This window comes from Oncorhynchus mykiss, chromosome 28 (assembly GCF_013265735.2).
Source record: "Oncorhynchus mykiss isolate Arlee chromosome 28, USDA_OmykA_1.1, whole genome shotgun sequence".
Taxonomy (NCBI): Eukaryota; Metazoa; Chordata; class Actinopteri; order Salmoniformes; family Salmonidae; genus Oncorhynchus; species Oncorhynchus mykiss.
Window position 1 is genome coordinate 18,597,335 of NC_048592.1, and position 26,945 is coordinate 18,624,279.

The window sequence follows — 26,945 nt, forward strand, 5'->3', positions numbered from 1 at the left end:
CAAGCTTGTTAAGAATGTGTAGGCCTGGCCTACTGTCTTTTTCAATAAGTCTACCCTCAGGGCATTCAACTTCGTCACTGCCTATCACAATAAGAGCACCAAACAGAGCCCTAACACAAAGTCCTCTGCCGTGCCATGCTGTATGCATATGCATGTGATGGCTTTTAATGTTCAATGCTACTGTAATTCGCATAGCCTTTCATGACAATGGTGCTCTAATTTTGTTTTACCTTCTCCTTCTGGGTTGATGACAAACAGTATTTTTTTCTGAGTGACCCCAGGTTGGATAACAGCATCTTGTTTACAGTAATTGAACATAGTAGTTATGATATTATAGTCTTTTGCATGGTGTTACATGATACCATCGTCAACTATGTCAGAGCAGGGAATGTCAGTGTTGCTTGTGTGTTCTTTTTTAATATGAATGAAACAGAAATGACTTGCGTCATTGTAGGCTACTGTGAATTAATTGAAGATTGTTAAATGCCTGAGCGGCATGGGACAGTTCACAGCAGCATGTGCATTATTTATGCCTAGTAACAGGCAAAGTGTTCATATTCTTATTTTCTTATTTCTTATTGTTGCATTGTCGAGAATGAACCGGTCTGCTGATACAGTGCCAGTTTGTGAATTCTCATCCGAGTAGAGAAGTGCAACGGAAGCATAAAATGTGTCTGATGCCGAGCTGAAATTACAATGAGAAGCATTTTAGATCTGTATTTATAAAACGCAGCAAGATTTCTTACATGTGTTTTTATATTTTTTTTAATGCTTGAAAAACAAAGAATGCTGTGTTAATGCGACCCCTAAGTTTAACTTGCTAGTTATCTAAGTATGTGGCTGAATTAATAAGGTAACGGTGCATTATATTGTGAAGAGCTTTCTGCCGTGTTTGAGAAGCATTTTGGAAGAGTTATCTGTACTGCTGCCACTGCAGCTTGATCCTTGTTTTTTCTCCTCTCTGTTCTCTGCCTGTCTGCTCCTCCCTCATCTTCTCCCGAGCAAAGCAGGGAGGCCCAATGCCTTAGTGACACCAGACTTCACACAGACAGTGTGTACACATGCTGCTCCAGAGCCAGTACTGTTCTTCCTTCAGACAAGCATGCGTCAACACTTGTTCATTTGCCCAATGTATCTCATTCACTTTTGCTTGTAAATGTCCAAATTCAGTAAAAATGACATTCGGTAGCTCTTGACTATACATTGCCTTCAGAAAGTATTCAGACCCATTGACGTTTTCCACATTTTGTTGCGTTGCAACCTTATTCTATAATGAATAAAAAATAAATCCTCAGCATTCTACACACAATACCCAATAATGATAAAGTGAAAATAGGTTTTCAATTGATTGGACATGATTTGGAAAGGCACACACCTGTCCATATAAGGTCCCACAGTTGACATGTGCATGTCAGAGCAAAAACCAAGCCATGAGGTCGAAGGAATTGTCTGTAGAGCTCGGAAACAGGGTTGTGTCGAGGCACAGATCTGGGGAAGGGTAACAAAAAATGTCTGCAGCATTGAAGGTCCCCAAGAACACAGTGGCCTCCATCATTCTTAAATGGAAGAAGTTTGGACCCACCAAGACTCTTCCTAGAGCTGGCTCCCCGGCCAACCTGAGCAATCGGGGGAGGGCCTTGGTCAGGGAGGTGACCAAGAAACCGATGGTCACTGACAGCTCCAGAGTTCCGCTGTGGAGATGGGAGAACCTTCAAGAAGGACAAACATCTCTGCAGCACTCCACCAATCAGGCCTTTATGCTAGAGTGGCCAGACGGAAGCCACTCCTCAGTAAAAGGCACATGATAGCCCACTTGGAGTTTGCCATAAGCCACCTAAAGGACTCTGACCATGAGAAACAAGATGGTCTGATGGTCATCTCTAGTCTGATGAAACCAAGATTGAACTCTTTAGCCTGAATGTCAAGCATCACATCTGGAGGAAACCTGGCACCATCCCTACGTTGAAGCATGGTGGTGGCAGCATCATGATGTGGGGATGAACCTGATCGAACATCTCTGGAGAGACCTGAAAATATCTATGCAGCAACGCTCCCCATCTAACCTGACAGAGCTTGAGAGGATCTGCAGAGAAGAATGGGAGAAATTCCCTAAATACAGGTTTGCCAAGCATGTAGCGTCATACCCAAGGAGACTCTAGGCTGTAATCGCTGCCAAAGGTGCTTCAACAAAGTACTTAGTAAAGGGTCTGAATACTTTTTCATGTTTAATAAATTAGCAAAAATTTCCTTTATCTGCTTTGTAAATATTTATGGGGTATTGTGTGTAGATGGTTCCCCTCCCCCCTCATCATTGTCATACATTTTTGAATAAGGCTGTAACCTTACAAAATGTGGAAAATGTCAAGGGGTCTGAATACTTTCCGAAGGCACTGTATATGTATAACTTTACAAGCTGGATTGCCTGTCTTGTCCTGCAATTCATTTATTTTCATTTGCTATCATTAGCATATTTATTTAGCTAGCATCCTCCATGGAAATTCTCTATTACTTGTGCTAATTTTGTTAGCATTATGGTAATAGATTCCCAATGTTGTTTTTGGCACCCCCTTGTGTACTAAGCTGGTAATACTGTAAATCTAGGATAAGAAAAGGACGATATGAAATTCTGGATACCGTCCCACCCTATGTGGAACCCATGCCCATGCCCTGATTTAAAAAAAATATATATATAAAAATACAAGTATGTGTAGCTGCTTGTAGAAGCCTTAGAATCTGCTCTTTCTAATGGTGTAAAGAAATAGAAAATCTGATCTGGATGAACCTCTAGGAGGATTTGAAAAAGTTGTTTTTATTATCCACGTTTCATATTTTTTTCCTACCCTCACTGCACTTTGTTAGATATCATGCACATTGATGGCTTCCTAGCAAACGTCCTCGACAACAGATTTTTTTTTCATTTTCATAGTAGCAGCAGACAGTTATCTAAATAGGCTTTTGGGACTCCAAGAGAAGAGGAATAGCGGATTGCGCACGGGCTCATCTGGAAAAGAGAGTCTGTGTAGCCGAAGAAGCTCATTCATCATAATAATGGTGCCGAAGGAGATGGCTGCCGTTTTATTATTCCGTAACGAATTGTGCTATTGTGTATGTTTTTGTGTTATTTGTAACTTATTTCGTACATACTGTTTCTGCCACTGTGTCTTATGACTGAAAAATAGCTTCTTGATATCAGGGCAGCCATTACTCACCCCGTACTGGAGGAATTCTTCTTAACCTGTAGTGACACCCCATCCCGTGAACGGGACCGTTGTCATCATCTGACACTAATTAGCATAACGCAACGGACATAAATCTTCCTAGAAAATCTACCTATTCATGAAAATCACAAGTGAAGTATATTGGAACACAGCTTAGCCTTTTGTTAATCACCCTGTCATCTCAGATTTTCAAAATATGCTTTACAGCCAACGCTAGACAAGCATTTGTGTAAGTTTATCATAGCCTAGCATAGCATTATGCCTTGCTAGCAGCAGGCAACCTTGTCACGGAAATCGGAAAAGCAATCAAATTAAATTGTTTACCTTTGAACTTCGGATGTTTTCACTCACGAGACTCCCAGGTAGACAGCCAAAGTTCATTTTTTCCCAAAATATTATTTTTGTAGGCGAAATGGCTCCGTTTGTTCTCCACGTTTGGCTGAGAAATCGCCCGAAATTGTGGTCACCACAACGCCAAAAAATATTCCAAATTAGCTCCATAATATCGACAGAAACATGGCAAACGTTGTTTAGAATCCATCCTCAAGGTGTTTTTCTAATATCTGTTCGATAATCTATCCATTGGGACAATTCGTTTTTCACTAGGACCGATTTGGAATAATGGCTACCTCCTATATTTGACGCGAGAATCTCTCTCGGAGCCACACAGAATCTCTCTCGGACCACTTACGCAATGTGGCCGCCTATGGCTATTCTTCAACAGAAATGCGTAAAACTACGTCACAATGCTGTAGACCACTTGGGGAATACGTAGAAAGCGTAAGCTCGTTGATGGTTCATTCACAGCTGAATAGGGAGTCATTGGAAGGCAGCACTTTCAAAACCTGGGGCACTTCCGGATTGGATTTTTCTCAGGCTTTCGCCTGCAACATCAGTTCTGTTATACTCACAGACAATAGCTTTACAGTTTTGGAAACGTAGAGTGTTTTCTATCCAAAGCTGTCAATTATATGCATATTCTAGCATCTTTTCCTGACAAAATATCCCGTTTTAAAACGGGAACATTTTTTCCAAAAATGAAAATACTGCCCCCTAACACCAAGAGGTTAAACAAGTCAGATGGGAAGGATTTACTTCGGACGCCCGACCTGGCCCTCATTCCAGTCATTCGCAGGAGGAAAAGACGGAGATATCATGGACGACGGTCCGGGTGCCTTGTAAGGATCCGTCGCAGAGAGGGTAATCTACCTTTTCCATCGGTCCTATTAGTCAACATTGAATTAATCGATAGTAAAATAGACAACTACGATCACATATCTAACCGTAATATCTTATGTTTCACCGAGTCGTGGCTGAACGACAACATGATTAACATACAGCTGGCAGGTTTTATGCTTTTTGTCTTATGTAAATTTGTAAACACCAGCTGCTGCAAAAAAATCTAAGGAATTCTCGAGGTTTTGCTTGCCTGAGGTAGAGTATCTTATGATAAGCTGTAAACCACACTATTTACCAAGAGACTGCAGTCCATATCGTCACAAGTGCTCACTCTCCCTGACTTTTTCAGCCACTATTTATTCATGGATAGTTTAGTACAAGTTATGTTGGTTAATGGAAGAAGTTTGTCTGTAACTGTCTGATCAAGCTGTCTGTAAAGATTGTTCAATAAGCATTCTGAATGCTCATTCTGAATGCTTGAATTAGAGCTCTTGTGAAACAGGGACATCTTGTGGCAAGGCTCTACATAGCATGGAATAGTGTGGGATAAAGCTTTTATATTGAAACATAAGTAGTACCCAATCTAATAGTGTGCTGTGAAATATGACATCAGATGTGCTGGTTATCACCAAGGCAGACCTTTCAATGTCACCGTCAGAGGCCATTCAGGTCCATGTTATTTTGATGCCAGACAACAACTCAGCAGTTTGACTTCTCTGCTTGGTCTGATGTGGCTGGCACGTTTTACTTCCCAGAGGAATGGGATAGGGATGGAATATTCCTTCATGTCATCTCTCTCAGCTACTCCATAATTATTTCCCCTTGAGCTGTTAAATGTAAAAAATGCACAAGACTCTAGGATTATATTAGGAACCCCATTACCCGACAACAATGGCGACAGCAATTTTTCCTGGGATTCGAGACATAAAAATACATTAGACAGATGTTGCAATTTACATACATAAATTAAAAAACATTAACATGTGGTGCTTGTGTGTGTTTACATCAGTTACACATCGTACCAGGGTTTCTTTATTTTTACTGTTTTTTACATTGTGGAATAGTAGTGAAGACATCAAAACTATGAAATAACACATGGAATCATGTAAGAACCAAAAAAGTGTTAAACAAATCAAAATATATGTATATTTGAGATTCTTCAAAGTAGCCGCCCTTTGCCTTGATGACAGCTTTGCACACTCTTGGCATTCTTTCAACCAGTTTCATGAGGTTGTCACCTGGAATGCATTTCAATTAACAGGTGTACCTTGTTAATAGTTAATTTGTGGAATTTCCTTTGAGCCAGTCAGTTGTGTTGTGACAAGGTAGTGGTGGTATACAGAAGATAGCCCTATTTGGTAAAATACCAAGACCATATTATGGTAAGAACAGCTCAAATAAGCAAAGTGAAACAACATTCCATTACTTTAAGACATGAAGGTCAGTCATTGCAGAACTTTTCAAGAACTTTTGAACATTTATTCAAGTGCAGTCGCAAAAACCATCAAGTGTATGAATAAACTGGCTCTCATGAGGACCGTCACAGGAAAGGAAGACCCAGAGTTACCTCTAATGAACTTATCCTCTGCAGCAGAGTTACCAGCCTCAGAAATTGCAGCCCAAATAAAAGCTTCACATAGTTCAAGTAACACACACATCTCAACATCAACTGTTCAGTGGTGACTGCATGAATCAGGCCTTCGTGGTTGATTTTCTGCAAGGAAACCACTACTAAAGGACACCAATAAGATGAGACTTGCTTTGGCCAAGAAACACAAGCAATGGACATTAGACTGGTGGAAATCTGTCTTTGGTCTGATGACTCCAAATTTTAGATTTTTGGTTCCAACTGCCGTGTCTTTGTGAGACGCAGAGAAGGTGAATGGATGATATCTGCATGTGTGGTTCCCACGTGAAGCATGGAGGAAGAGGTGTGATGGTGTGGGGGTGCTTTGCTGGTGACTCAAGGCACACATAGCCATCATGGCTACCACAGCATTCTGCAGCGATACACCATCCCATCTGGTTTGCACTTAGTCTCACTATCACTTGTTTTTCAACAGGACAATGACTCAAAACACACCTCCAGGCTATGTAAGGGCTATTTGAACAAGAAGAAGAGGGGTGGAGTACTGCATAAGATGACCTGGCCTCCACAATCACCTGACCTCATCCCAATTGAGATGGTTTGGGATGAGTTGCACTGCAGAGTGAAGGAAAAGCAGCCAACAAGTGTTCAGCATAAGCGGTATCTCCTTCAAGAATGTTGAAAAAGCATTCCAGAGTGCCAAGAGTGTGCAAAGCTGTCATCAAGGCAAAGGGTTGCTACTTTTGAAGAATCTAAAATATATTTAGATTTGTTTAACACTTTTTGTTGGGTACTACATGATTCCATGTGTGTTATTTCATGGTTTGGATTTTGTCACTTATTCCTTAATGTAGAAAATATTAAAAATTAAGAAAAACCGTTGACTGAGTAGGTGTCCACACTTTTTTGACTGGCACTGAACAAAAATATTTACGCAACATGTTGATGTTTTCATGAGCTGAAATGAAAGATCCTAGACATTTTCCATATGGCCAAAAGGTTATTGCTGTCAAATGTTGTGCACAAATTTGTTTACATCCCTGTTTATAAGCATTTCTCCTTTGCCATGATAATCCATCCACTTGGCAGGTGTGACGTATCAGGAAGCTGAATTAACAGAATGATCACTACACAGGTGCATCTTGCACTGGAGACAATAAAATGTAAATGTTTTGTCACACAACACAATGCCACAGATGTCTCAAGTTTTTTGGCAAGCAATTGGCATGCCGACTGCAGGAATGTCCACGAGAGCTGTTGCGCGAATGTTCAGTTCTCTACCATGTTGTTTTATAGAAATTATATTTACGCAACATGTGAAGTGTTGGTCCCATTTTTCATGAGCTGAAATGAAAGATCCTAGACATTTTCCATATGGCCAAAAGGTTATTGCTGTCAAATTCTGTGCACAAATTTGTTTACATCCCTGTTTATAAGCATTTCTCCTTTGCCATGATAATCCATCCACTTGGCAGGTGTGACGTATCAGGAAGCTGAATTAACAGAATGATCACTACACAGGTGCATCTTGCGCTGGAGACAATAAAATGTAAATGTTTTGTCACACAACACAATGCCACAGATGTCTCAAGTTTTTTGGCAAGCAATTGGCATGCCGACTGCAGGAATGTCCACGAGAGCTGTTGCGCGAATGTTCAGTTCTCTACCATGTTGTTTTATAGAAATTGGCAGTACATCCAACCGACCTCACAACCGCAGACCATGTATATGGCGTCATGTGGGCGAGCGGTTTGCTGATGTCAACGTTGTGAACAGAGTGCCTCTTTGTGGCGGTAGGGATATAGTATGGGCAGACATAAGCTACAGACAGCGAACACAATTGCATTTTATCGATGGCTATTTGAATGTACAGAGAGGATCTCGTCATCTCAGTATGAGACCCATTGTCGTGCCATTCAGCCGCCACCATCTCTTCATGTTTCAGCATTATAATGCACCTTAATTGGAGAGAATGGGCTTGTGGTAATGACTGGAGTGGAATGGTATCAATTTCATCAAACGCATGGTTTTCCATTTGCTCTGTTCCGGCCATCATTATGAGCCGTTCTCTCCCCAGCAGCCTCCACTTTACTTGGCTCATCACGCTCTGTTGCCTCCTTGTGGTGGCTCGGGCGCCTGCAGGCTGACGTTGGTTGTCCGTTGAACGGTGTTTCCTCCGACACATTTGTGTGTGGCTTGCTTCCGGGTTAAGCGGGTGGGTGTTAAGAAGTGCAGTTTGGCGGGTCATGTTTCGGAGGACGCATGACTCAACCTTTGCCTCTCCCGAGTCAGTTGGAGTTGCAGCCATGAGACAAGATCGGAATTGAAATTGGGAGAACAAAGGGCTAAAATCAATACAAAAGTTACAAATAGGACTGGGACAACGTTCCACAGGCCACAACTAACTCTATGCAAAGGAGATGTGTCGCACTGCAGGAGGAAAATGGTGGTCACAGCAGAAACTGACTGGCTTTCTGATCCACACTGCTATCTGTGTACAAAATATGCATATCTGTATTCCCAGTCATGTGAAATCCATAGATTAGGGCCTAATGCATTTATTTCAATTGACTGATTTCCTTATATGAACTGTAACTCAGTTCAGTACACATGTCAGTACATACACACAACAAGTAGGCCACATGGGGGAGTTGTGCCGTGAGGTGTTGATTTATTTGTTTTTTGGAACCAGGTTTGCTTTTCACTTGCGCTATATGAGATGTAAGGGAGTTCCAGGCACTCATGTCCCTGTAGAATACTGTACGTTTCCTTGAATTTGTTCTGGACATGTTTGAGAATTTTTGCAAGCTGCATACTAGGTTACAATGGTAAGCTAATAGCTGTGTGTGTGTGTGTGTGTGTGTGGGGGGGGAGGGGGGGGGGGGGAAATGCACTGTAAGCTCATTAATCTGTGTTTCAGGGCGCAGACAGGCGCAGTAGCTCACCTTCAATAACTTAATGATGCTCAATGCAGAAATTTCCTGGCTGCTAAAATTCTAATAGTTCGCCTAATTTTAGTTTGACACAAAACACGCAACTATAGTGTATCATTGTACCATCTAAATCGCTGTGAAATACATTTTCCAAAAATATTGTTTTTTCAGCTGTTTGAAGCTGGTGTACAAACCTGAAAGTTAAAGACGCAAAAACAAATCTTAAGAACGGGAAGCATAGCAATAGTGCATATTGAACAGATCTACTGCTTCTTAGACTTGCTCTCAGTGAGAATGACAGATCCATAACACCCATTTCTATGGGTCGCCCCAAAAGTTACATATGGCAGCTTTTAAAGCTGCACCCTCTACCCCTCCCTCCAGTGAGCGGATGAGGGGTCAGGAGCTCAAGTGCTGATGCTGCTCTACTGCCTCCGACAGAGTGCCCAGACTGGACAAGGACAGGAAGGTAACAGGACAGAGTAGGGATGTCCACAACTCACTGGGCTGGAGCAGCTGATTCCCAGGGCACTGCAGACATAGATACCTGCCTGTCTACTACCTGAACCAAAGCTGCCAAGCTCCCTATTGCAGAACAGATAGGCAGATATTCATATAGAGCTGTGTTACACCGATTCAAGTCAACTCCATGAAAGTGGGACTAGACAGAGCAGACTGAGGTCTGTAACTCTACTGTGGTTTGCAGTAGCATACTGGAAGAGTTGTGGGACTCCAGCATTACCTCCCCCCTAGCATGGAGCATGGGGAGGGTTCACGACAATCAGGTAAGCTCTTCTGTGTGATGAACCGTTAGGAAATAATCAGGCTAGACGTATTTACACATTTGTCTGGTCTGTAGTAAGTCTTTTGCTCATTACCACAGCTGTTTCTCTTGTTGTGGAAGTGATGGTTAAGCCATCATGATGTACTTACTGCATGTACAGGTATGTGTTGTCTGTCCTTGTGTAATTGTCGTCGTTAATCTGTGGTGCTGGGAGGACCCAGGGTTAAATATAGGGATTTCATATCTCTGTCTGTGCATCTTACCTTTAGGCTCAGGTGTGTTAGGCAGCTTATGAATCTTCCACTGTGGAGGCTTAACTAGTTATAAGTAGATCTCATTGTCATGTATTATCATAGGTTGCAATGCTTCACTTACTGTAGTTCCTTGTTAGCAAACTACTTGATGAGATTGTGTCGTTCTGTGGAGGGATTTTTCGGCATTTGGTAAACTTTTAGGGGACTTTAAATATTGAAAATGTATGTTAAATCAGCCACGTTTTTTGTATTTATTTTGTGTACATAGGAGTTAAGGTATTCCTAGTTTCTGAGATTCTTACCTTGAAGTTATTCACTTAAGTGATCAGTGCTGTTCATCACTGTCAATGGAACTAACGTAAATCACGAGGATTATCTCCCAGATTGAATGCATGAACCTGAACCTGTCCACCTCTCTTCTCTATACAGTGTCAGATCCCCATTGTCTAATGTATCGCTGTAGTCTGATACAACTGATGCCTATGCATTCCCTGTGTGTGTGTAATGAACAGAGCAGACAGCTAGTACATGGTGATGGATGGTTCTACCACTGCCCTTGTCTTCTCTTCAGAAAACTGCCGTGCTTTCCTCAGCCAGCACATTTTACAATAGGCTGGGTGTCTCTTGTCTGTAGTGTGTTAGTCTCGCTTTGCCAAACTTATGTTGTTAGAGACTGTGACTGTGGTAGACTACTGTAGGGCAAACTAACTATGGCTTGCAAAGGAATGAAGAGAATCCAATGATTGAGAAATGGTGCAATTTCCTTAGTAGTATGACAAAGCACTGGTGAGCACCTCTCGTCTTAGCCAGTTGGGGGAGCAATCATGGGAAAATAACATTATTGCAAAGAGAAAGTTGTTTCAAGGTAGTTTGACCTTTTGATTATCATACTGTACAGGATGTCTACAGTGCAGACCTTAGTGTCTCATTGACCAGTGTCATCAGCACCCTCATCTGGTGCATATGATGGCATTGATTGCTCTGATTCCAGTAGCTTTGTGCGTGCTACCAGCAGGTTGCCTGTCATAACATTTACTCAGCTACAGGGGTGTGAATTCTCTAGTGTGCAATGCTGCTGCTGTTCTATTCCTGATTTCATATCAGATTATTTAAACAGAGATCAGCTCTTTGGCAGTTAAACAGTGAAACGTCTGTCGGTGTAAACAGCCACAGAAGTCTTCAAAGGCACCGCTGGTGCTGACACACTGGAACAGAACTGAGTACATATGGTAATCTGAGAGGTGAAGGTCATCTGAGGTCCTGAAGGTTACAGACAGTGCTGCTTTTTCCATTGTAGCACAGACAAAGGCACAAAACCCCACAGGACACATGGCAATGACAATCAACAAAACTCAGATTTATTGATCTGTAGCAGGGCGAAGTGAACCACGGAATATGGGTTGTTTCCTAAGACACGTATGACTGAAAATGTTAAGTACTTTGGTCAAGTGGAAAAAACTCCCAGGAAATCCATAGTGATTCAAAAGACAAACGTTCAGATTCTTTAGACAACTGCATTTAAGCATTTCTTCACCTCTGTTTTTGAAATCAGGTGAATACTGATATTGAAACCAATCAGGGAGTGAGAATTCCTAACCCTTTCAAAAAGAAGTCTGAAAAGGCAATCTTTAATCTGAGTCACATATTTGAGTCACATACGCCTGTTTCAAAATGACCTTCGAGAAGTTGCCAGTAAGCATAAATACTCTAAAGGTAACCTCATTGCAGAAGAGGTTGTAGCGCTCAAAGGTCTACAAAATCACTGTAATCTTGTAGTTTGCCCTGCTGATAAGGGTGGCACTGTTGTGGTACAAAGTTATGAACAGTATCACATGGCCATTATGAGTCATCTGAACAATAGAGAATTAAATGTCCCCTTATGTGCAAACCCTACAGATCGTATTGAGAGTAACATTGATGCATATATTAAGTGCTTTAGTCCATGGTTTGGATTACTGAAAATGAGAGATTTCCTCATCACCCCTCACCGAGATATGCAGTTTACTATGGCCTACCTAAGAAACTGTCTGTCCCTCCTGAGGCATATAGTCAAATGATAGCCTCACGGAACCCCTATCCCAATTTTGTAGATATCTATTATTATTTTTTTCATAAAGTTCCTCCCCTCCCAGCATTCTTGGGGACACCACTGATGTGCTAAAGATCCTTGAGAATGTCAAAGTTGAATCTAATGACATGTAATGTCAGCGATTTATCTTTATTTTCTTAATTTTTGTAGATCATTTCCTGCAAGTCTGCACAATTTGCTATGGGGCGAAGATAAAATATTGTCATTCTAAAGCAAGTTTGTTGCAATTCTACACATTTCGCCATGGGGTAGAGAGAACATTTAATAACTAATTTCATGCAATTCTACTCATTTTGCAATGGGGCGTAGAGGAAAAATGTGCAGTTTTACAGCTACAAAAATATGAACGCAACACAAAGTGTTGGTCCCATGTTTACTGAGCTGAAATAAAAGATCCCAGAAATATTCCATATGCACAAAAAGCTTCTCAGAATTTGTGCACAAATTTGTTTACATCCTTGTTAGTGAGTATTTCTCCTTTGCCAAGATAATCCATCAACCTGAAAGGTGTGGCATATCAGGAAGCTAATTAAACCGTATTATCATTAATAGGGCTGACCCAGACTATAAAAAATCTTAGTAAACCAAAAGTCGTCTGTTATTTCGACCAATCGATTGGTCTACATTTTTGAATGTGTATTTTTCCATATACAGTCAAACACTGGGTTTTTAATAAAATCAAGTATATGCATTGAGCTTGTCTGATTCTTTAAGCTTACGGTTTGATGAAATAAGAGGGCGCCAGAGACCTAGATAATCAGAATTAAAAAAACAACCTGACCCAACCATTCCATTCCTGCTCCTGCTGGCTTTAGCAGATTCTGCCATTATTCTCCAGACATTTCCGGTAATAGGCTACACAAGGAATTGGCAACTTTGGAATGCCAATTTATCTTACCATTTCTACCGATCTGCGTGCCAGTTATGATTTGCATATGCTTATTTTCGTAAAACTTTAATTGAATTTATAGTAACGTCTTCATGCCTCAATCATTGTCATGTGGTCAATCATAATTCGATCTAGATCTAAATAAAAATGATGCTGACCTAAAAAGTAACTTCTATTGCCTTTGCCAACTATGTAAAAAATCAGAGTGGATACGTCATCAGAGTGCGCAGCTGAACACTGTATGCTGGAAAACACTCGGTTTGTTATTTTTTATTAAAACAAAACCGCTATTCATTAACCCTTTCACACGTACAAAATCAAATCAAATTTTATTTGTCACATACACATGGTTAGCAGATGTTAATGCGAGTGTAGCGAAATGCTTGTGCTTCTAGTTCCGACAATGCAGTAATAACAAGTAATCTAACTAACAATTCCAAATCTACTGTCTTGTACACAGTGTAAGGGGATAAAGAATATGTACATAAGGATATATGAATGAGTGATGGTACAGAGCAGCATAGGCAAGATACAGTAGATGGTATCGAGTACAGTATGTACAAATGAGATGAGTATGTAAACAAAGTGGCATAGTATAGTATAAAGTGGCTAGTGATACATGTATTACATAAGGATACCGTCGATGATATAGAGTACAGTATATACGTATGCATATGAGATGAATAATGTAGGGTAAGTAACATTATATAAGGTAGCATTGTTTAAAGTGGCTAGTGATATATTTACATTTCCCATCAATTCCCATTATTAAAGTGGCTGGAGTTGAGTCAGTGTCAGTGTGTTGGCAGCAGCCACTCAGTGTTAGTGGTGGCTGTTTAACAGTCTGATGGCCTTGAGATAGAAGCTGTTTTTCAGTCTCTCGGTCCCAGCTTTGATGCACCTGTACTGACCTCGCCTTCTGGATGATAGCGGGGTGAACAGGCAGTGGCTCGGGTGGTTGATGTCCTTGATGATCTTTATGGCCTTCCTGTGACATCGGGTGGTGTAGGTGTCCTGGAGGGCAGGTAGTTTGCCCCCGGTGATGCGTTGTGCAGACCTCACTACCCTCTGGAGAGCCTTACGGTTGAGGGCGGTGCAGTTGCCATACCAGGCGGTGATACAGCCCGCCAGGATGCTCTCGATTGTGCATCTGTAGAAGTTTGTGAGTGCTTTTGGTGACAAGCCAAATTTCTTCAGCCTCCTGAGGTTGAAGAGGCGCTGCTGCGCCTTCTTCACGATGCTGTCTGTGTGAGTGGACCAATTCAGTTTGTCTGTGATGTGTATGCCGAGGAACTTAAAACTTGCTACCCTCTCCACTACTGTTCCATCGATGTGGATAGGGGGGTGTTCCCTCTGCTGTTTCCTGAAGTCCACAATCATCTCCTTAGTTTTGTTGACGTTGAGTGTGAGGTTACTTTCCTGACACCACACTCCGAGGGCCCTCACCTCCTCCCTGTAGGCCGTCTCGTCGTTGTTGGTAATCAAGCCTACCACTGTTGTGTCGTCCGCAAACTTGATGATTGAGTTGGAGGCGTGCGTGGCCACGCAGTCGTGGGTGAACAGGGAGTACAGGAGAGGGCTCAGAACGCACCCTTGTGGGGCCCCAGTGTTGAGGATCAGCGGGGAGGAGATGTTGTTGCCTACCCTCACCACCTGGGGGCGGCCCGTCAGGAAGTCCAGTACCCAGTTGCACAGGGCGGGGTCGAGACCCAGGGTCTCGAGCTTGATGACGAGCTTGGAGGGTACTATGGTGTTGAATGCCGAGCTGTAGTCGATGAACAGCATTCTCACATAGGTATTCCTCTTGTCCAGATGGGTTAGGGCAGTGTGCAGTGTGGTTGAGATTGCATCGTCTGTGGACCTATTTGGGCGGTAAGCAAATTGGAGTGGGTCTAGGGTGTCAGGTAGGGTGGAGGTGATATGGTCCTTGACTAGTCTCTCAAAGCACTTCATGATGACGGATGTGAGTGCTACGGGGCCGTAGTCGTTTAGCTCAGTTACCTTAGCTTTCTTGGGAACAGGAACAATGGTGGCCCTCTTGAAGCATGTGGGAACAGCAGACTGGTATAGGGATTGATTGAATATGTCTGTAAACACACCGGCCAGCTGGTCTGCGCATGCTCTGAGGGCGCGGCTGGGGATGCCGTCTGGGCCTGCAGCCTTGCGAGGGTTAACACGTTTAAATGTCTTACTCACCTCGGCTGCAGTGAAGGAGAGGCCGCATGTTTTCGTTGCAGGCCGTGTCAGTGGCACTGTATTGTCCTCAAAGCGGGCAAAAAAGTTATTTAGTCTGCCTGGGAGCAAGACATCCTGGTCCGTGACTGGGCTGGATTTCTTCCTGTAGTCCGTGATTGACTGTAGACCCTGCCACATGCCTCTTGTGTCTGAGCCGTTGAATTGAGATTCTACTTTGTCTCTGTACTGGCGCTTAGCTTGTTTGATAGCCTTGCGGAGGGAATAGCTGCACTGTTTGTATTCGGTCATGTTACCAGACACCTTGCCCTGATTAAAAGCAGTGGTTCGCGCTTTCAGTTTCACACGAATGCTGCCATCAATCCACGGTTTCTGGTTAGGGAATGTTTTAATCGTTGCTATGGGAACGACATCTTCAACGCACGTTCTAATGAACTCGCACACCAAATCAGCGTATTCGTCAATGTTGTTATCTGACGCAATACGTACCATTACACAGGTGTGATCATTCTACAGTGGTCCCTGAAGCGTACGATCACACCCGTGTGATTTAGAATGCTTATTTAGAATGGCCAGTTTCGAATGACGCAGCAATCAGCATTTGAGCTGGCCACTTTTTTCAGAAACATTTCACACAAACACAGTCTTTATGTCCAGAATGTGAGCAGTTTATTTTTGGATGCAATGTTCATATAAGTATCTATAGCATAACACAATCATCCAAACTGGAAAAATGTAGGCTAAATTTGTCCTAGCGCTAACTGAGGAAAGATTGGCGCAACACAAGCGGTCATATTTTTACAACGCTTGGCTGACAGACTTCAATATGAATTAGCTAATAGCAATTACTATTAACTACATCACGGGTGAGCTTACCATTGATCGAAATAGAGTAATACACTTTCTAGAAATCAAAAGTAATCCGATGATTAGTTTCAGCGCGCCGCCATGAGTTTGGTCTATTTTATAGTATGCATGATGAAGGGGTGTGTCGTCTACCATCGCTCACATCCCACCATTCTAGAGGTCAGCCGATTCTGATTTTTCAACACCGATACCGATTTATTGGAGGACCAAAAAAGCCGATACCGATTAATCTGCGATTTAAAAAAAATATATTATTTTTTATTTGGAATAATGACAATTACAACAATACTGAATGAACACTTATTTGAACTTAATATGATACATCAATAAAATCAATTTAGCCTCAAGTAAATAATGAAACATTTTCAATTTGGTTTAAATAATGCAAAAAAACAAAGTGTTGGAGAAGAAAGTAAAAGTGCAATATGTGCTATGTAAGAAAGCTAACGTTTCAGTTCCTTGCTCAGAACATGAGAACATATGAAAGCTGGTGGTTCCTTTTAACATGAGTCTTCAATATTCCCAGGTAAGAAGTTTTAGGTTGTAGTTATTATAGGACTATTTCCCTCTATAAAATTTGTATTTCATTAACCTTTGACTATTGGATGTTCCTATAGGCACTTTAGTATTGCAAGTGTAACAGTATAGCTTCCGTCCTTCTCCTCCCTCCTCTCTGGGCTCGAACCAGCAACACAACGACAACAGCCACCCTCGAAGCAGCGTTACCCATTCAGAGCAAGGGGAACAACTACTAGAAGGCTCAGAGCGAGTGACGTTTGAAACGCTATTAGCACGCGCTAACTAGCTAGCCATTTCACTTCGGTTACACCAGCCTCATTTCGGGGGTTGATAGGCTTGAAGTCATAAACAGCGCAATGCTTGACGCACAACGAAGAGCTGCTGGCAAAACGCACGAAAGTGCTGTTTGAATGAATGTTTACGCGCCTGCTTCTGCCTACCACCACTCAGCCAGATACTTGTATGCTTGTATGCTCAGTCTGATTATATGCAACGCAGGACACGCTAGATAATATCTAGTAATATCATCATTTCACCTTTATTTAACCAGGTAGGCTAGTTGAGAACAAGTTCTCATTTGCAACTGTGACCTGGTAAAGATAAAGCATAGCAGTGTGAACAGACAACAACACAGAGTTACACATGGAGTAAACAATAAACAAGTCAATAACCTAATGCTAGCTAGCAACTTACCTTGGCTTACTGCATTCGCGTTACAGGCAGTCTCCTTGTGGAGTGTAACGAGAGAGAGAGAGGCAGGTCGTTATTGCGTTGGACTATTTAACTGTAAGGTTGCAAGATTGAATCACCCGAGCTGACTGGTGTGGTGTAGTTGTTGAGTGGCTTCACTACATTCTCCCAATCTTCTTCTGGATCATCCAAATGCTCTTTAGCAAACTTCAGGCGGGTCTGGACATGTACTGGCTTAAGCAGGGGGACACGTCTGGCACTGCAGGATTTGAGTCCCTGGCGGCGTAGTGTGTTACTGATGGTAGGCTTTGTTAATTTGGTCCCAGCTCTCTGCAGGTCATTCACTAGGCCCCCCCGTGTGGTTCTGGGATTTTTGCTCACCGTTCTTGTGATCATTTTGACCCCACGGTGTGAGATCTTGCGTGGAGCCCCAGATCGTCGGGAGATTATCAGTGGTCTTGTATGTCTTCCATTTTCTAATAATTGCTCCAACAGTTGATTTCTTCAAACCAAGCTGCTTACCTATTGCAGATTCAGTCTTCCCAGCCTGGTGCAGGTCTACAATTTTGTTCCTGGTGTCCTTTGACAGCTCGTTGGTCTTGGCCATAGTGGAGTTTGGCGTGTGACTGTTTGAGGTTGTGGACAGGTGTCTTTTGTACTGATAACAAGTTCAAACAGGTGCCATTAATACAGGTAACGAGTGGAGGACAGAGGAGCCTCTTAAAGAAGAAGTTACAGGTCTGTGAGAGCCAGAAATCTTGCTTGTTTGTAGGTGACCAAATACTTATTTTGCACCCATAATTTGCAAATAAATTCATAAAAAATCCTACAATGTGATTTTCTGGATTATTTTTTTATAATTTTGTCTGTCATAGTTGAAGTGTACCTATGATGAAAATTACAGGCCTCTCATCTTTTTAAGTGGGAGAACTTGCACAATTGGTGGCTGACTAAATAATTTTTTGCCCCACTGTATCTCACTTGTCACCCGCAAAGCCAATTCCTCCTTTGGCCGCCTCTCCTTCCAGTTTTCTGCTGCCATTGACTGGAACGAACTACAAAAATGTCTGAAACTGGAGACACTATCTCCCTCACTACCTTTAAGCACCAGCTGTCAGAGCAGCTCACAGATCACTGCACCTGTACATAGCCCATCTATAAATAGCCCAAACAACTACCTCTTCCCCTACTGTATTTATTTATTCATTTATTTATTTTGCTCCTTTGCACCCCGGTATTTCTACTTTGCACACTCATCTACTGTCAAATCTACCATTCCAGTGTTTCAATTGCTATACTGTATTTACTTCCCCACCATGGCCTATTTATTGCCTTTACCTCCATTTGCTCACATTGTATATAGACTTATTTTTCTACTGTATTATTGACTGTTTGTTTTGCTCCATGTGTAACTCTGTGTTATGTGTCGAACTGCTTTGCTTTATCTTGGCCTGGTCACAGTTGTAAATGAGAACTTGTTCTTAACTTGCCTACCTGGTTAAATAAAGGTGAAATAAATCAAATAAATAAGAAGCAGTGCTTGACTTGGGCAGGAGCTCACTGTAGCTGAGTACCGGCACCACAAATGTTCTACTACTTGAGCTCCTGTTCCTCTTTATAGAATATAATATTGTAGAGCTCCTGCACCCAAATATAAACAGTACCAGCATCCAAAATGAGTACCAAAACCCATTTCAGTTCAAGTCAAGCACTGATAAGTAATCAGGTAGGCCTATTTTAAAATGTTTCCACTGGATCAGAGTGTGACATTTTTCCCTTTCACGCTGAGTGGTTATCGTAAGGTGGAAACGCTGGAAAGATTTTTCAAATGCATTGAGGAACTATTGTAATTCTCAATGGATGTAAAAACAGACTGTTTGCTTGGTGTTTGAGGTGAAGAAAACAACATTACTTTGAGAATCTCCACAGGTCATTAGTGGTGATGCATTAAGCCTATCAGAAATACCATCTGATCCCCAAATGTGCACATTTATACAGTGTATTCGAACCCTTTGACTTTTCCCACATTTTTTTACGTTACAGCCTTTTTCTAAAATGTGTTTTTTCCCCTCATCAATCTACACACAATACCCCATAATGACAAAGCGAAAACAGATTTTTAGACATTTTAGCACTTTTATTAAAAATACAAAATTTAAATATTACATTTACATAATTATTCAGACCCTTTACTCTGTACTTTGTTGAAGCACAATTGGCAGCGATTACAGCCTCGAATCTTCTTGCGTATGCCGCTACAAGCTTGGCACACCTGTATTTGGGGAGTTTCTCCCATTCTTCTCTGCAGATCCTGTGCGTTGCTGCACAGCTATTTTCAGTTCTCTCCAGAGATGTTTGATCGGGTTCAAGTCTGGGCTCTGGCTGGGCCACTCAAAGACATTCAGAGACTTGTTCCAAAGTCATTCCTATATTGTCTTGGCTGTGTGCTTAGGGTAGTTGTCCTGTTGGAAGGGGAACCTTCAACCCAGTTCCTGAGCGCTCTCCCAGTCCCTGCCGCTGAAAGACATCCCCACAGCATGATGCTGCCACCACCATGCTTCACTGTAGGAATGGAGCCAGGTTTCCTCCAGATGTGACACTTGGCATTCAGGCCAGAGTTAAATCTTGGTTTCATCAAACCAGAGAATCTTGTTTCTCATGGTCTGAGAGTCTTTAGGTGCCTTTTGGCAAACTCCAAGCAGGCTGTCATGTGCCTTTTACTGAGGAGTGGTTTCTGTCTGGCCAATCAACCACAAAGGCCTGATTGGTGGAGTGCTGCAGAGATGATTGTTCTTCTGGAAGGTTCTCCCATCTCCACAGAGGAACTCTGTCAGAGTGACCATTGGGTTCTTGGTCACCTCCCTGACCAAGGCCCTTCTCCCCTGATTGCTCAGTTTGGCTGGGCGCCAGCTCTGTGAAGAATCTTGGGGGTTCCAAACTTCTTCCATTTAAGAATGATGGAGGCCGCTGTGTTCTTGGGAACCTTCAATGCTGCAGAAATGTTTTGGTACCCTTCCCCCAGATCTGTGCCTCGACACAATCCTGTCTTGGTGCTCTACGGACAATTCCTTTGACCTCATGCCTTGGTTTTTGCTCTGGCATGTACTGTCAACGGTGGGACCTTAAATAGACAGGTGTGTGCCTTTCCAAATCCTGTACAATCAATTGAATTTACCACAAGTGGACTCCAAGTTGTAGATAGATCTCAAGGGTGATCAATGGAAACAGGATGCACCTGAGCTCAATTTTGAGTCTCATCACAAAGGGTCTGATTATTTATGTAAATGAGGTATTTCTGTTAGGGATGCACCGATATGAAATTCTGGGCCAATACCGATATCCAATATTTTCCTTGTCAAAAAAACCTGATACTGATAACCGATATTTAAAATTTTAGCTACCTTTTTTTAAACATTCTAGTACAGTTAAATAGTTGAAAATCACACACGCTGACCCCAAAAATGATTTTGTTTGGCATTTACATATATCCCCATTACCAGTAAAACACAATCAAAACCTATTTCTTTCACTTACTTTCTGTGCTGTTTAGTTGTACATTTGTTCAGTCGTTTCATTCTCAACCAGGATTTCATTATACATGTCTAGCAGTGAAGTTTCAGCTCTGCCTGTCCGTGGCCTCTTCTGTCGTGGGTTCTCTTCCTCGGTACGCACTGTCACTGTGTCCGTTTTCGTCTTGTCCAGCTGTGTCTAACATTTCATGTAAACCCTGTTTCTTATCTGCATCGAAGTAGCGGTCCTTGTACCTAGCATCGAGCGTGGTGGCGACACAGTAAAGCAGCTCAGAGTGAATGCCACCGAATCGCTTGTTCACAGCCTCTAGTAAATCAAATCCAATTTTACTGGTCACATACAAGTGATTAACATGTTATTGCGGGTGTAGCAAAATGCTTGTGCTTCTAGCTCCGACAGTGCAGAAATATCTAACAAATAACACAACATATACCCAATACACACATCTAAGTATGAATGAATTAAGACTATATACAATGGACGAGCGATGTCAGAGCGGAACGGACTAAGATGTATAGAATACAGTATATACCTATGAGATGAGTAATGCAAAATATGTGAACATTATTAAATTGACTAGTGTTCCGTTCCTTAAAATGGCCAGTGATATCTGGTCTATGCCTATAGGCAGCAGCCTTTAATGTGCTAGTGATGGCTATTTAACAGAATTTAACAGTCGGATGGCCTTGAGATAGAAGCTGTTTTTCAGTCTCTCGGTCCCTGCTTTGATGTACCTGCACTGACCTCGCCTTCTGGATGATAGTGGGGTGAACAGGCAGTGGCTCAGGTGTTGATGATCTTTTTGGCCTTCCTGTGACATCGGGTACTGTAGATGTCCTGGAGGTTAGGCAGTGTGACGCGTTGGGCAGACCACACCACCCACTAGAGAGCCTTTGCTATTAAACTAGACATTGGGCCGATGTTGGTATTTTTAGCTAATATCATCCTATTCCAATATGTTCACCGATTTTTAAATAAATAAAAAAAATAAAAAAATGTGATATACAACAATTTCAGTTATTTTTTTAAATAAATAAGCAACAATTTCTCAACCTGTTTTTATGGGGTATTGTGTTAAGATTGATGAAATCAGTTTTAGAAAAAGGCTGTAACGTAACAAAATGTGGAAAAAGTCAAGGGGTCTGAATACTTTCTCACTGTATGTCTACATTTGCGCGCAGGCTATGTAACCTTTCGGCCTACTTCTGTGCGTGTGCATCCTTATTCAACATTAACAGTAGCACTCAAACAAAAGACAATTCGCTAAATTGACAAAACTCATAAATGGAGTGAAATGAACCAAAACTGGTTTCTCGCAACATTTTCCAGAGTGCACAACCTATGCTACAATTTATCCACTCCTAAAATGATAACTGGAGTCCTAGAATAATAATATTGAATGCATTAACAGAAATGACTGTAACCAAAGTAACCAACATTGCAGATTAGGAATGAACAGTAAATATACTACTGGTGATATGTAATGGAGAATTTAAATAACACTAACAATCAAACATGAACAATTAACACAATAAAGTTATGAAACAATGAATGTGCACAAATTGGCGGGAGAGAGCGCATTCTGGAGAGAGAAGTGCATCTGGGCGCATGGTCAATCCGACGTCTGCATTGGCCATGCAGCATTTACGGTGATATGGCCTCAGCAGAAGTCAGGGTATTCATACTTCTTGCGCTTCGCGGAGCAGTGCAGAGCTTTTGTCAAGGAAGTGAGTTTGTGTTTTCTACAGGATGTACCGCCTCCACCTACAGTCAACCAATCATGTCAATGCGGAGCTATACAGAGGCCTGTGTGTTGTTTAAAAATTTGGAAAGCGCATATCGATGCGGTATGGAGCTCGATTTGGCCTCTGCATGCCTCTGGAGCCTCCGCAATTGTCACATTCTCCATATGGAGGCTCCAAACACATTTACGGATCAAGCTTAAATTGGCTTTTAGTTTAGTCTTCCACAAAGGATTAGTTCACATTAATCACTACACCAGTGCACCTTGTGCTGGGGACAATAAAAGACTGTAAAATGTGCAGTTTTTTTTTTTTTTACTACTTTGGGGTAGGGGGCAGTATTGGGATGAAAAGTGTGCCCAAATTAAGCTGCCTGCTTAGTAGTAGTACCAAGTAGTAGTAGTAGTAGTAGTAGTAGTAGTAGTAGTAGTAGTAGTAGTAGTAGTAGTAGTAGTAGTAGTAGTAGTAGTAGTAGTAGTAGTAGTAGTAGTAGTAGTAGTAGTAGTAGTAGTAGTAGTAGTAGTAGTAGTAGTAGTAGTAGTAGTAGTAGTAGTAGTAGTAGTAGTAGTAGTAGTAGTAGTAGTAGTAGTAGTAGTAGTAGTAGTAGTAGTAGTAGTAGTAGTAGTAGTAGTAGTAGTAGTAGTAGTAGTAGTAGTAGTAGTAGTAGTAGTAGTAGTAGTAGTAGTAGTAGTAGTAGTAGTAGTAGTAGTAGTAGTAGTAGTAGTAGTAGTAGTAGTAGTAGTAGTAGTAGTAGTAGTAGTAGTAGTAGTAGTAGTAGTAGTAGTAGTAGTAGTAGTAGTAGTAGTAGTAGTAGTAGTAGTAGTAGTAGTAGTAGTAGTAGTAGTAGTAGTAGTAGTAGTAGTAGTAGTAGTGTAGTAGTAGTAGTAGTAGTAGTAGTAGTAGTAGTAGTAGTAGTAGTAGTAGTAGTAGTAGTAGTAGTAGTAGTAGTAGTAGTAGTAGTAGTAGTAGTAGTAGTAGTAGTAGTAGTAGTAGTTACCGAAGTATAACAATTTAGTACTTTTTCCACCACTGTACGCGAGTGCCAATCAGGGCTCAGCCTCAACCTTAAAACTTAGATTGCGCCAAGCAAAATGGTCTGAATGAACAGCTCTCTTTCTCATCTTTTTTGTAAATGCGTTTTTCTTAGTTTGTCTCTTTCTTTTGTTATTTAAGTGGAATGTATATGTAGGATTCTTGAATGATGTTCATACTCTTGTATGAATAACCTGTTTAGTTGCTACTCGTGACAGTGTTGACATTTATTGACATGTTTGATTGACATGACCAGTGGGACACTCTAATGCAAGGGTATATTGGTGACTCCAACCCTTTTCCTACTCAAGGCTCTGATGAAGGTGATTCATGCCGAAACGTAAGCCTATTGTTTGTTTGTCCCATCAATAAACCTATTAGATTTATGCAGAAACAGAATGCTCCTTTTTCTTTATTCTCCTTAGTCACCAGTTGAAGTATCCTGGGGTAAGGAATGTTTTTTTGGATTTTCAAGTCCCTTAGTCGAGCACTTGATTCCCCTTTTTTGTTTAAGCTGGGCTGAAGCGTGTTTGGGTATCCCGTTTTTCCCATTGTACTGTAGAGGTTTGTTTTATCTTACGCTATCACGTTTTCTGTTGTCTCCCAGGAGATAACACTCCCAGAGAGAGCAGCCCTTTCATCAACAACACTGACCATGACCGAGGAAACTACTACGATGGCAAGAACATGGCTCTCTTTGAGGTATACCACATGTCAATGCTTTTGATATTATAATGTAATTAATTACCACAACATTTTATGCCACTTAATCTAAAGTGGGAGCTAAATGATTACCTGGATTATCTTGTTGTAGACTACATATCATCCAAACATGTGTTGTGCTTGTTTGTTGTATACTTGGATGTCTTCAATGCCATGGTGTCCTGATTTCAATGTCGTCGTGTCCTTATTGACAGGAAGAGATTGAGAGCAACCCCATGGTGTCCTCTCTCCTCAACAAGCTGGCCAACTACACCAACCTCACCCAGGGCGTCACTGAGCACGAGGAATATGAGAATGAGGATGGGGTCACAAAGATTGCAGTCAAGGTATGACCGTTGTCATCCTAGTGGGTACTTTGTGGGAGACCTTGCTAAAGAGGTACAGTAGAAGACAGACATTGTATTAACTCTCAATCAATTAACTCTTAAAAATGCTCTATTTTCATGCAAGCCAACCTTGGTTGGTGAGCGTGATGGCTATTCAGCAGCTCCTCTGAGAACAGAGTGAGAATTTGAGAATATAAAGCAGCATTCTTGTGACCACAGGCTGGGTTCTCTCAGGCTTATTTTTGTTATAACTGATGCCAGGCCTTGAGCAAACTTCTTTAATAGCTGCCTTCACATCCTTCTAGCCGTTGCTACCAATCCCATCCAAAGAAATACCCCTACTGTTGCTCTTCAGCGTCAGAGCACCACCGCAAGGCCACAGAAACCATGCCTCTGTCCCCTGACAATTACTCCAGCACATCTCCCTGCTGGAGATCTGATTGGCTTGGGGAGGGAGGTTTTGGAGACAGAGTGGATCATAAAGATGCCACTCCAGGTTGTGAATGGTCTATGAACAAGGGCCACATTGAGCCTGGTAAAAAGGCGTACAGGAGAACCAACAGCAGTATTGAGAGAGGGCTGAGTTGTCTAATGGGATATATGGTATGTACTGTGTATTTACGCCGCGGCTTCTTTTTTTTGGGGGGGGGGGGGGGGGCTGTTGATGTGATTGTAGGTGTGTTTTTGCAGGGTTCCCTGATCTCAAAAGAGTGGGGTGGCGTTGTAACTTTGGAATGTTGAATTGCATTGTGGGGCATACAATTTCAGCGTGTCATCTACCCGTTGTGTCATCAACCAGTAGATGATACGCTGAAATTGTTAATTTATCCTGTGGTGGTCAGGGTATGGATTGTATGGCTGTGATGAGGTCAAACAGATCATTGTAAAGGTAGCCAATAACAGTAGGCTGTGTTTGGGTGTAATATTTGGATCGTCCTGCTTTCCGAACTCTATTACATACACACAGAACAGATATAGTATTATTTGAATCGTTCTGTTGATTTTTCTGAAGGACTGCAAGGGTCTCAACATGATGTTTTCAACTTAAAATACTTTTCTGTTATTATATGTGAGCATGAATGGATAAATGCTGACAAAGGGCTTAACACTGAGGAAGGATTAATCTTAGTTAACCCAGAACTAAAATCTTGCGTAATTAGTACCAGTCATGTTTACGTAGTCTGTTCACGAGAGATTAAGGATCCACTTCTGGTGTTTTCTTAAATGCAGAAAGCACATTGCAATGTATTTGAGCAATAAATCTGTCCACTCACTGTCTGAAATGCATGCCAATGCAAACTTAATCATATGTTCACTCTTCATAGACTCCAGAAATATAATTATTAAAGTTCTAAATTCCGAACTGTGACGCACATTTATTCTGCAATACATTTGTCAGTTGTGTTTACATAATTTTATTAGCCAATATTTATAAAAAAAATCACTTGCAAACACAGGAAGATTGATGGGGGATGGAACAGGCTTAAAACAAAACAACTTGTGTGGTGAGAACTGTTGTAGAAGGATTGGCGTGGTATGGTTTGCATGTGACGGTTTTGTATATGTTTAGTGTAGTGAGTAACCCAGCTAAATGATGGGGTTTCCTGATACGGGTTTGAATCATATCACTACAGGGCACAGTTAAGCAGCTGACCTCACACCACTGACTTCACCATTGTTTTTTTTATGCTGCCAGTGACCACATTCCAAATGAGATGGTTGCTAATGAGCCAATTTTAAAATTAACATTTACAAATAGTGTACAGCTCTGTTAACATTTTACCAACTCTTTTTGCCCACATTACATTTGTAGACCAAAAATGATCTGGGGAATAACACCAATTGTAATCTCAGCTGTAAAATGTATTGTGCAGGAGACTTGATCAAGCTAGCTAGTCGTCTTGACTACTTTGTTTCTTTCTAAGTCTACTGGAGGATAATTTTTTCTTAACTAATAATTTATTACTGAATTTATTCCGTGCAAAATAGGTTCAGCAAATCCCTTTATTGTTTGAGATACCTTTTTAAATGTACTGTCAGAGGTCATTCAATTCATATTCGTAAGTTAAAAAAAAACATGTTTCTGTCTAAAGAAACAAGACAGACAAGGGAAATATACAAACTAATAGTACAGGTAGATAGCAATAAAAACTGTACTACAGAGATGCAAAACAAGTAAGAGGAAAAACCAGAAAAACTGGAGTAATTTATTTAAGAATAATCTAATCTATTACAAAAATAAAGCAAACTGGATAGAATATGGAGAAAAATGCGACAAATTCTTCATGAATCGCCAACACAGGAACGCTGCCAATGTTTTTGACAGAAACTCGTTACTAAAGACTATCATTCTCTGAATTATATTTTAAGAGGAAGATTAATATTTGT

The 26,945-nt window shown here is 41.4% G+C and overlaps 1 protein-coding gene across 4 annotated transcripts in view; it reads left to right on the top strand.

Annotated features, from left to right (window-relative positions):
• The window catches only part of LOC110508667 (solute carrier family 12 member 7), a 79,098-nt gene that overhangs the window by 17,872 nt on the left and 34,281 nt on the right, over window positions 1–26,945 (top strand). For all 4 annotated transcript variants that reach the window (XM_036967035.1, XM_021589369.2, XM_021589370.2 and 1 more), the window contains exons 2-3: window positions 24,116–24,210; window positions 24,426–24,557. In XM_036967035.1, the coding sequence (XP_036822930.1) occupies window positions 24,116–24,210; window positions 24,426–24,557 (227 nt within the window). The remainder of the gene's footprint in view (window positions 1–24,115; window positions 24,211–24,425; window positions 24,558–26,945) is intronic.